The following is a 12,185-nucleotide window of genomic DNA, read 5'->3' as shown; positions in this document are numbered from 1 at the left end:
CTGCGGAAGAACACAGTGGCAAGAATGATCTTAGAAGAGTGTTTCTTTAAATCTTATGCCTTAACCCATTAAGCCAGACATTAAAGAAAGGGAGCACTTGCCCATATCAACTACTTACCTGAAATGGATATTGACTTTAATACAGAGATAAATTTCTGGATAAGCTGTGAGAGGAATCTCCTTTCCTGATATGTCCTGCAATATACACACAAAAGAAAAGCCAGTGGAACTCTGCATAAGCAGCCATTTGAAATTGGCACGGCCCCTATCTCATCAATGGCTTTGACTAGAAGTTGTTTATGGCAAGTTGAATAATAAAGGAGAATATTTGTAGGTCAGGTTGAACCTTTATGCTCTCTGGTCTGGTTGTTTTCTTACAGACCTTTCCTTACCCAAACTAGCTAACATGATCAGTGCTAGAAGCAATATACTGATGATGTTACCTACTTTGGCTAATGAATAATAATGTGGCTAATAATTATGAGCTTCCTACCCTTCAGCCACAGAATGATCCCCAGAACTTGAATGTTTACCTTTTGAAACATTCTAAAATATTTTTATTTTTTCTAAACTAAACAGACTAAAAGCAGCAAAGAATTTTTTTTTTCATTAGTAAACTCCGGTACATTAAAAACTGTCCATAATGTAATACAATCAACATCACACTAACACCACTGAGTTACACAAGACATGCATATGGACAGCTGCATCATGTTTCGTCATAAAAAAGAAGCTATAAAATTTCAGGCTCATTTCAAGCAAAATGTTTTCTAAAATTCTGTTTTTCATTTTGAAGGGAATGGCAAGAGAGAAAAATTTCAGTGTTTCTTCTTCTCACTTTTTCAAAAGAAGTTCCACATCATTAATATTTCTATGTACTTCTTGAATAACTACTTAGGAAAAAGGATTTTGCTAAATGGATACATCACAGATTATTGGGAGTTTGGTTTAAGATGGATGGGGGGGAGGGGTGGGGGGGAGGGTGAGTAGGTGGGAGGGGGGGCAGACAGATAAATTGCAGATTGGCTTTGCTGCAAGAAGCTAGGCCATGGAACATACTGTATGCTTTTGCCTTCTAATCTAGCCTGCCCAATTCCCGACTTCTCACAACATGGCTTAAAAATGAGTTTCCACGAAACTAATCTATGCAGATGAAGAAGGAAGAATCTTGATGGTGGAAATTATGGGGAAAAAAATTATGTTGTTTTTTTATGTTAAAAAAAAATACTGAAAAAAAAATGAGTTTCCAGCTAAGCTCAAGAACTTCTATTAAACAACAGTGGTAGGGTTATTGTCAAACTTACTGTAATCGTATATTTTCATCCATTTTCTCATCATTCTTCTCGATCAAATTCCAAAATTTTTTAAGTTTTGGTGTCTTTTTCAATTCAAGTTGTAGACGTGCCTAGAATTGAGGGATTTGTTTAATTTTTCAGAATATCAGTACTGCAGCATTTACAATTACCTATTATGCTCCTATTTTCATTTAAAAATAAATATGGTAAAGGGACTTGTTTGCCCACCAAAATACGAGATAAACCAACATTATGGCTTAAAATTTCATGCAAAGTGTGAACAAACCTAAACCACGGTTACATATAGTATGTTGATACAGCCAATGAAATTTAACTTTGTTTGCCTTCCTCGGCAGATATGAATGGGGAGGTGGGATAAGCTACAAAAGAGCACAGAAAACCATATAGCATGCAATAAACATTACTGTTTTTTATATATAAAAGCTTAATTGATAATACAAATAAATAAGTATGGTGGTTAAGGCATAAGCCTTGAAACTCTGAGTCTGCGTTCTAGTCCTGCCTTGGCACAAAGCCAGCTGGGTGACCTTGGGCTATGAATTTATCTATGTCCTAGGAAGCAGGCAGTAGTAAACAACTTTTGAAAAAATCTTGTCAAGAAAACTGCAGAAATTTGTCCAGGTAGTGTCCAAGAATTGGAGACAACTGAATGAAAGAAGAAAACCTTAAAAACAGAAATTTTACCTGTCTGTATATTCACTGTAATCCTAAATATAAACATTTATATCTATACCACAAGGTTCTGAGATCTTTTAATCATTTATCTTAGACTACTTACAGGCTGCAGTCCCATCCACATTGGGAGGGAGATGAGTTGCTGGATTTGTTCTCTGATCAAGTCCACTTCCTGTCAAAAAAAAAAAAAATAGAGAAGAATTTGGGAATGTATACAGATTTAGATGCATCATATAGGGTAGTACACAACAAGCTGTATTTCTAAAGTATGGTTATTCATTCCATCTTGCTGCACTTATTTCCTTTCTGATTCATAAGAATAGCTTTCAGTTGAAGAGTAAGAAAGCCCAATTTTATGAACTGAAATTCCTCAAAAATGTATTATGATTCAAAGTTAATATTCTGAGCAGCTACTTAAACATTCAGTATACTTTCTACTATTCTTGATTTGCTTCCAAGTTCTAGGTTTTATGTTATTTCCATAACCTCTCTTTGACCACTTTAGTAGCATATGCCTCAAAATATTTCTTTAAATTTTCTTGTAGTGCAAAAGTTTGGAGGGGAGGAATTTGTTTGTGTTGTTTTTATTTTAAAAAGGCAACAAAGCAGGCTAGCAATGCTAACAAAGAATGATGCCATACTGAATTGGTATTAAAGTAGACACTTCTTCACTGAACATTCAAAGTATTATTAATTGTAACAATATTTGAAAAATAAATTTACCAAACTGTTGAAACAATGATCAAGGAACAGCAAGAGTATTGTCTGCTCTTGCAGAGTGATTTCACCATCCTTCTCTGCCAAGGAGGCCACCAGCACACGTTTGAAAAAGAATGGAAAATGCTGTGGCTTCTTCTTGAATGTCTAACCAAAAAAACAGAAGTAGAAGAAGATTGTCAATAAGTTTGGGGAAAATAAAGACCTTGAGAAAAATACAAGTTTTGTTCCCACTTTCATATTCAGGTACTATATGAATACAAATATTCTCATTCCTAAGTCCTATGATTTTACTGAAAGATTAGAACATGCTTTTTATATGCTGAAGTATAAGGTTTGCATAGACTAGGGCTGTCAAATTTGCAGCCCATGAGCTGGATGCGTCATGCGCTGGCCACGCCCATGCCTGGATTTAGAGAAGGGAAAAAAAGTTCCGATACGTCACGTGACGACATGAGTTTGACACCCCTGGCATAGACAGTTGGGATCCTGCACATAACTGCAGGTTATGTGCTCCTAACTGCACATAAATGGATAATCTTAATTGTGCTGCCTATGTGGAAATCTAAGGACGATGTTCAAGGAATTGGGCCAATAACATAGACCAATTCCTTAACCTCTGTACTTAACACTGAATCTGATGATTAAGAGATGAAGGACACAATCAATTCACAAAGACATTCAACTTTATTGAGGTTGGTCCCTCACTCAACTAATACCTGCCAACAAGCATCTTCTCAGCCTACAAGAAGTAAAAAGGAAAAGTAAGGCTAGCGGGATTCCATTGAAAGGCCAGTCCCCTCATGGTTTTCCTTTCCCTCCACTGCCATCTTCCAATATCTATTCCATCTGGCTACAAGGGAAAGAAAGCTGAGAGGCAACTTACTCATGAATCAAGAATATTTGGCTCCTACACTGTTTTATTTTAGTAGTTATCTGCTTTCTGTCTGTAACCTATGCAAATCATTCAAACGAGGGCTTCACTTATGGCAAAGCCACATGAAGTACCACACCTCAAAGCTCAAGCTGGCTGTGCCCTCCAAAAGTGAGGCCAATCTGAGGACTTTCCCAGATCCTCTGAACATGTTGAGAAGAAATTCCTCATGAGTGAACATGGAAGTACATATCAGTTCGATTACATATAGTTGAAGAAGGGTGAAGCTGCTTTTCATTATACAAATGTATATATCAGTGGTGGGTTGCACCTAGTTTGGCCGAACCAATAGTTACACGGCGGGAGGCCCCGCCCACCCGCCTGGACGTTTGGGTGCGTGGGAGCGAGCCCAAACCGGTAGTAAAAATATTTGCAACCCACCACTGGTATATACCTACACCCTAACATATAAATATATATAAATATAAATACATACAAATGAAAAATTGTATTACTATATTTTACAGGATAAACTTTCCATTAAATTCTAGCATATTTTTTAAGCAGCAATGCAGAAAAAATGCCTTCAGCTGCCCAAACAATTCTTTTTACATTGATTCTGCTTCCACTGCAAAACTTTTAAACTATCCATAGGTATTATGCAATGTAAAATATAGTGGCAGGTGATTTTAGATAAGGAACAATCAATGTATTGTATATTCTAAACATTTGATAACTCTTTAAGTGGTTAACAAGAAACATGAAACTTAAGAATCAAAGTTTCTGCTTCCTTTGACAGAAGTTTATTACCTCCCAAGCTGGAACATTTTCTCTGAACTTTTCATTCACCATACAACAGATGGACATCAAATAAGCTTTGCTAGACAATTCAGGAGCATAATTCACCCATAAGTAATTTTCCAGGTACTGACTGAAATGAAAGAGGAGAAAATAGTGACCATCCATTTTGTATGTCACTAATCAGGAGATTAGCAATGGAATTGTTTATGAAAACTTTTCTATAATCCTTGTAACTAGCTTTCAATGTTATCTTCCAACACAACTTATTACAGCAAACTTATTTGTGACAATTGGAACAATTCAAGAATATAAGGCAAAAACATTGGTCTTCTTGAAATTTCCATTCATTAAATGAATAGAGACATTTTACATATATTGATACAGGCATTATATGCATTTGAACCTTACTTCAAATTGACTACATAGCAATAAAAAAATGAGCACATCACCAATTTATTAGAGCGAAACAAACGTCTGCTATCTCAGTAAGAGACATAAAGTTTTGTGAAAGGCATATTATGCAAATATTAAACATATTAAACAAAAAATCACATATAAACAATACACCTTGACTCCAAAATACAGATCCAAAAAGGGACCATATTTAGAAGTTACAGACACTTCAAATTCAGTGATCTCATAACTGTATTTAGAAGCACATCCGTCAGGACTTTTTATAATGGGTAAATGCAAAGTAATACATATAATATACCAGTATTTTTAAACAACGTTGATACAAGAACATAAGAATATGTGTGTGTGTGTGTGTGTGTAGTTGACCTACAAATCTAAAACTGTTTGCTTGATCGTTCAAGGTTGCAATGGCATTGAAAAAAGTGACTTATGACCACTCTTCACTTATGACCATTGCAGTCATATGATTTACATTTGGATGCTTGACAACTGTCTTACATTTACAATGGTTGTAGTTTCCTGGTGGTCATGTGATCATCTTTTGTAATTGTTTAACAAGCAAACTTTAAAAGGAGGTGTTAAGTTTTCTCTAATTTTGGAATCAAACCCATAAATTCATACAACCCTCCTATTCCCTTAATGTAAACCTCCTGTGCTGAAGAGTAAATAGTTTAAGAAAAAATTCTTCAGGAATTCATAACAAACTATTATGCTATACCAGATCACCTGTCATCAGATTTGGAACTAGTACCAACTCATTCTATAATCAGTTCATATTTTAAATTTATATTCTGTAAAAAAAAAAACTTACCTAAATTCTAGTAGCATTATCTTTCTAATAGCAAATCTGAAATCAATAAAAAAATTGTCACTTTAAAATCAGTAAAGAGAATTATCTGAGTCTACACCAGGCATGTATAACCCAAGGGCTTCCAAATATTTCTAAATTGCAACTTTTATATCCCTCATTATGAGCTCTGCTGCCTAGAGCTGTGGTATGAGCAACATTTGGTGGGAGGGAAATTTATTTATTTTTGAATGTAAATAACTGGCCATCTCACTTGCATACGATTCTGGGCTATGTACACAATTTCTGCTCAAAGGACTGGTACCTTTATCCTTAACCTGGAGAAACCCCTTGCAATATAGATATTATGCTATCTTGAACAATTACAATGGCAGCTAAGTATATCACAGTAGTACATCCCCTCACATTTTGTGAATATTTAAATATATCTTTATGTAACAACACTGAATAAATAACTTGGCTACAATGTAAAGTAGTAAGTATACTGCTTGTACAACAGTGTAAATGCAACACACAGCCATTGATGTCTAAACCGCTGGCAATAAGTGAGTACATCCCTAAGTGATGAAGTGTCAGTATTTTGTCATGGAGCTGGTGGATGTTCGAGACCTTGCACACCTTCATCTTCCATTTCAGGATGCCCTACAGAGGCTCAATAGGGTTTGCTATTGCTACTGCTATTAAGTGGAGACATGCTTGGCCAGTCAGTTTCTTTAGCAAGGCCATGGTCATTTTGGAGGTGTGTTTGGGGTCTTATCATATTGGAATACTAACCTGCAGCCCAGTCTCCGAAGGGAGGGGATCATGCTCTGCTTCATATTCACAGTATGTTGGCATTCATGGTTCCCTCAATGAACTGTAGCTCCCCAGTGCCAGCAGCACTCATGCAGCCCCAGACCACACACATTCTCACTACCAGGCTTGATTGTAGGCAAGACACATTTGTCTTTGTACTCCTCACCTGGTTGCTGTCACACATGCTTGACACCATCTGAACCAAATAAGTTTATCTTGGCCTCACTGGACCACAGGACATGGTTCCAGAAATCCATGTCCATAGTCTGCTTGTCTGCAGCAAGCCGTTTGCAGGCTTTCTTGTGCATCATCTTTAGAAGAGGCTTCCTTCTGGGACAGCCCTGCAGACCAATTTGATGCAGTGTGCTGCATATGGTCTGAACACTGACAGGCTGATACACCCACCCACCCCAATCCCTTCAAACTCTGCAGCAATACTGGCAGCACTAATACGTCTATTTTCCAAAGCCAATCGCTGGATATGACACTGAGAAAGGGCACTCAACTTCTTCGGTCGATTATGGTGAGGCCTGTTCTGAGTGGAACCTGTCCTGTTAAACCGCTGTATGGTCTTGGCCACCATGCTGCAGCTCAGTTTCAGGGTCTTGGCAATCTGCTTATAGCCTAGACCCTAGGCCATCTTTATGTAGAGCAACAATTCATTTTTTCAGAGCCTCAGTTCATTGCCATGAGGTGCCATGTTGAACTTCCAGTGACCAGTATGAGAGAGTGAGAGGGATAACTCCAAATTTAACACACCTGCGACTTTATAACAACTCACATAACACCAGGGAGGGAAAATGGCTACTTGGGTCCCATTTGGACATTATCACTTAGGGATGTACTCACTTTTGTTGTCAGGGGTTTAGACATTAATGGCTGTGTGTTGCGTTATTTTGAGGTGACAGCACATTTAAACTGTTATACAAGCTGTATACTCACTACTTTACATTGTAGCCAAGTATCATTTCTTCAGTGTTGTCACATGAAAAGATATACTTAAACATTTACAAAATGTGAGGGGGTGTATTCACTTCTGTGATATACTGGTATAATAATACATTTTCTATACAAATATGCTTCATAAAGGCCTGATTTGGATTACCACTTTATTTATTCCAGTGAATAAAACTGCCCATGCAGTACAATTTATAGAAGAAAAAGGCTCACACCAAGTCATTTTTATTATGCCATCATTACTTAAAATGCATAAAATATATCTATCAAATAAGCAGTTTGGCAGTTATTCATAAGTACATAATACATACTTTGACCTAACAATTTCTTTTCCATACACATCTTCAATAACCTAAAAAATAAGAAAAAAGATTGAAATGTATAGTAAAATGATTGTCTTATATATTTCCCTTTTCCCAGTAATCTGAATTCGCAAGGAACTAAATAAGCAATAAATCACCCAGCAGTGTTATTGCAATTACTTTTTTTTATTACTACAGAAATTTTACAAACATCTTGTTAAAAATAAGAATGCATCTAGAATAAAAAAAGTAATTAAAAAAACTTTCAAAATTAAAATTTTTGCTAGGTAATTTTAAGAGTAATATCAATATTGTTTTACAGTAATGATATAAACTACAAAAAATAGATTGATATATTGATCGTTATCAAATTAAACATTTTTTTATTTTTGATATCTATTGTCAAGTTAAGGACAAATTACTAAGTATTATATTTAAACAATTACCCTTGATTCAAATGGCAGCTTTTTCTTGACGTGCGGTGCCCAATATTTATTTGCCAGCTGCAAAATAAAAGGTTACATCATTCAATTATACTATTCATATACACTGTATTGCTGTATTTACAATGTTAAATATATACTGTTATGTGAGATTAAAAGTGTATTAGAAAAATAATATGAAGACATATTAGATAGTTTAATCTAATAACCCACTCTTGGGTTAGTTTGCATTTCACTATATACAGGTAGTCCTCAATTTTCAATGTTTCAGTTAGTGACCATTCAAGTTACAAAAAAAGTGACATGACTGTTTTTCATACTTACGATTGCAAAAATCCCCATGTCACATGATCAAAATTCAGGTAGTTTGCAATCGGTTCATATTTATGACAGTTACAGTGTCTCAGAGTTATGTGATCAGCTTTTCCAACCCCCGGAGAAGCAAAGTCAATGTGGAAACTAAATTTACTTAACAACCACGTTACTATCTTAACAAATGCAATGATTCACTTAATGGTGGCCAGAAATGTTGTAAAATGGGGAAACACCCTTAACAAATATTTCACATAGCAACATAAATTTTGGCTCAATTGTGGTTGTAACCCAAGGACTAACTGTAGTTTTCATTTGATAAGTAATCTGGCATGACAACTGGAGAGAAGATTCCTGGGAGTTATGAAAGCTCTTCTCAGTTATCCAAAGGACTGTCAGATATAAGGTCAGCTTGTTCAGATTTGTTCCAAAGCATGTAAGAAACAACAGTTTTAAATTAGAACCTGAAACAATTTTCTAACAACTAAAGCTTTAAAAAAACAAAACAGCTTGCCTCAAGAAGTGGTGGACTCTCTTTCCCCCCACAAGATGTTTTTTAAAAAGCCAGATGTTAAGAAGGAAATAGCAGGGGGGTTTAGCAATAGCCAGGGAACTGGGTATAAGAGCGGGGTTTTTTTGTTTCTTTCTTATTCAAGGTCGTCAATTCTAACCATATATCTAAAATTATAACCACTTGCTGTAACAACATATTATATGTCTTTTCTGTAAAGTTGCTTACCCAGAAATTGAATAACAGAACAGAATATGTCAGCCTTTGATTTGATGCTAAATCCCCAAACACAGTTCTGTCGGTGTTGCAACAGATAACTGCATTAAAATCTCTGAACAAAAGCTACCAGAATCATATGAGAATTTATTATGCTTATAGCAGAACAGAATAACAGAGGTGGAAGGGATCTTGGAGGTCTTCCAGTCCAAACACCACCACCATCATCACCACCCTGCTCAGGCAGGAAGCTCTTCTGATTGATATTCTCTACTTAGTATCCTAGTATGATTTATGTTGATTATTTATTTAGCATCCATGACTATCATTAAGTGTTGTAACTAATGTTTTATGATGAATGTATTCTTACAATGACAATGAACTTATCACTAGTGTATGTACACTCAGAGCAAATGCACTTGAGACAAATTCCTTCTGGGTCTAATCAGACTTAGCCGAATTCTATTTTTATTCCTATTCCATCCCAATTTTATCCCTATCCTATCCCAATCCTATCCCAACTCCATCCCTATCCCATCTCTATTCCATCCTAATCTCTATCCCATCCCAATTCTATCTCTATCCCATCCCATCCCAATCCTAACCCTACTCCATCCCAATCCTATCTCTTTCATTCCAATCTCTATCCCATTCCAAACCTATCCCATCCCAATTTTTATCCCTATCCCACCCCAATCCTATCCCAATCCTATCCCAATGTTATCCCTATTCCATCCCAATTTTATCCATATCCCATCCTAATCCTATCCCTATTCCATCCCAATTTTATCCCTATCCCATCCCATCCCAATCCTATCCCTATCCCACCCCAGTTTTATCCCTATCCCATCCCTATCCTATCCCTACTCCATCACAATCCTATCTCTATTTCATTCAACTCTCTATCCCATCTCAATCCTATTCTTATTCCATCCCAATCCTATCCTTATCCCATCCCAATCCTATTCCAATCCCTTCCCAACTCCATTCCTATCCCTATTCCGACTCCATCCCAATCCTATCCCAATCTCTATCCCATCCCTATTCCAGCCTAATCCATCCCTATCCCAGCCCAATACATCCCTATCTTATCCTATTCTATACCATTGCAGACAAACGGCTGTCCAATCTCTTCTTAGAAACTTCAAGTTCTGGAGACAATTTGTTCCATCGATTAATTGTTTTAACTGTCAGGAAATTTCTCCTTTCTTCCAGATATGAAGGAAGCTGGGAGGAAGCGAGTTTCCAAGAAACCCTAACCAAAGCAAAGCTACACCTCTCCTTCCAACCCCAGCCCAGTCCGGGCTACAGGGCAGCCTTATCTCCCGCCGCGGCCTTTACCTGCGTCACGAACTCCGCGTTAATCTGAGATACAGTGGGGGCTACGATCTTCTTGGGCGGAGGGAGAGACTCCGCCGATCCTACCGGCGCAGCCATGTTGCTCCTTCACGAAAATCCCCGCTCGAGTTGGTCAACCTCTTCCGGGTTCACGATAGTAAAGTTTTTTCCTTAGGCCCTCCTCCTTCTCACTCATCAATTAAAATTGCCCGTCAGTTCCCGGAGTATCAGAATTACTTCCGCTCTTCGACTACCACTTGCTCACGGAGCGTTTTACGTAAGACGCTCTCCACCAATAGGAAGTAAGAGGGAGGGGAAGGGAGGATGGAGGAAGAGGGGATGGTAGCGTTTTTCTATCGCGCCCTGGATTGTTGCTATGATAACGCGACTCCTTTAAGTAGGGGAGGACTAGGAGGGGCTGTAAGATTTTTTCCTTACTGCAGGGGTCCCCAAACTTGGCAATTTTGAGACTTGTGGACTTCAACTCCCAGAATTCTCCAGACAGCTATGCTGGAGAATTCTGGGAGTTGAAGTCCACAAGTCTTAAAGTTGCCAAGTTTGAAGACATCTGCTTTACTGCATTTGAGTTAGATGGCATCTCTTAGGTCAGTGTTTCTCAACCTCGGCTATTTTAAAATGCGTGGACCTCCAACTTTCTACTTACAAAATCTTCTCACTCCATATTTATTTGATCCTGGGATTTGCATTCCTGCCAACTGAGAATATAACTCAATGAAAATTTGTTTTAAATTATTCAGAGATATCTTAGGAAAAGTCATTTATTTAAATCTTTTTGTTCCTGGGTACATATGGAAGCAAAACAATACTTTCTGGTAATTAGTGTTTATGAAGCTTTGAAAACTAATTTGGCCTGTCACCTTTTTTGTACTTATGTTTAGAATGCATGTGGGTGATCCTAAGAACATTTTCTAATTCTCTAATGCCTTCTAGGCTAATGAAAAATAGAGACAGTTATATAACACAAATATAAGAGAGCACGTGTGTGCAACAGTCCAGCAGATTTCACATAGTCAATGTAGGTTGTAGAAATTTCCCAACCAAGCAACCAGTATGCTGCTGTTGCCAAAAAGCCAATAAGATCTTAGGATGCATCAATAGAGGAACAGAGCATGTGAAGTGTTAACATCACTTTATACTGCTGTGGTAAGGCCAGACTTTGAATGCTGAATCCAGTTTTGGTCAGCACGACACACATACAAAAAAGATGTTGCAACTCTAGAAAGAATGGACAGAATGTTTAAGAGCTTTGATACTAAAATGTGGGGGAAAAAACATTTGCAGGAACTAGATATATCTAATCGGCTAGAGATGGCATGATAGCAGTGTTCTAATAACTAAGAGGCTGCCACAAAGAAGAAGAGGGTAATCCTATTCTCCAAAGCACCTGAAGGCAGGAAAAGAAATTACAGATGGAAATTTATCAAGGAGACAATCACACTAGATAAAACTAGAAAAAAAATTACCTGACAGAACAATTAGTAGTAGAATTTGTGGGTAGTCCAACACTGGAGGTTTTAAAGAAGAGATTTGTCTGGAATGATATAGGGTCTCCTGCTTGAGCAAGAGACTAGAAGAAGGTCCTTTCCAACTCTTGTTATTCTATTACTCCAAGGCAATTCTGGGAGATGAAGTCCACATATCTTAAAGAAATTGAGATTGAGATACACTGACCTAATACACCCTGG

At 37.2% G+C, this 12,185-nt stretch overlaps 1 protein-coding gene across 1 annotated transcript in view; it reads right to left on the bottom strand.

Moving 5' to 3' along the window:
• The window catches only part of AQR (aquarius intron-binding spliceosomal factor), a 48,941-nt gene extending 38,276 nt beyond the window's left edge, over positions 1-10,665 (bottom strand). The window contains exons 1-9 of the mRNA XM_032230075.1: positions 10,483-10,665; positions 8,106-8,162; positions 7,669-7,709; positions 5,609-5,644; positions 4,393-4,513; positions 2,715-2,855; positions 2,095-2,163; positions 1,305-1,405; positions 119-195 (exon numbers count right to left, since the gene is read on the bottom strand). Coding sequence (XP_032085966.1) covers positions 119-195; positions 1,305-1,405; positions 2,095-2,163; positions 2,715-2,855; positions 4,393-4,513; positions 5,609-5,644; positions 7,669-7,709; positions 8,106-8,162; positions 10,483-10,578 — 739 coding nt within the window. The 5' untranslated portion in view covers positions 10,579-10,665. The remainder of the gene's footprint in view (positions 1-118; positions 196-1,304; positions 1,406-2,094; positions 2,164-2,714; positions 2,856-4,392; positions 4,514-5,608; positions 5,645-7,668; positions 7,710-8,105; positions 8,163-10,482) is intronic.
• Between the last annotated feature and the right edge of the window lie 1,520 nt (positions 10,666-12,185).

This window comes from Thamnophis elegans, chromosome 1, assembly GCF_009769535.1.
Source record: "Thamnophis elegans isolate rThaEle1 chromosome 1, rThaEle1.pri, whole genome shotgun sequence".
NCBI classification, from domain to species: domain Eukaryota; kingdom Metazoa; phylum Chordata; class Lepidosauria; order Squamata; family Colubridae; genus Thamnophis; species Thamnophis elegans.
This window is presented reverse-complemented; position numbering and strand designations above follow the sequence as displayed.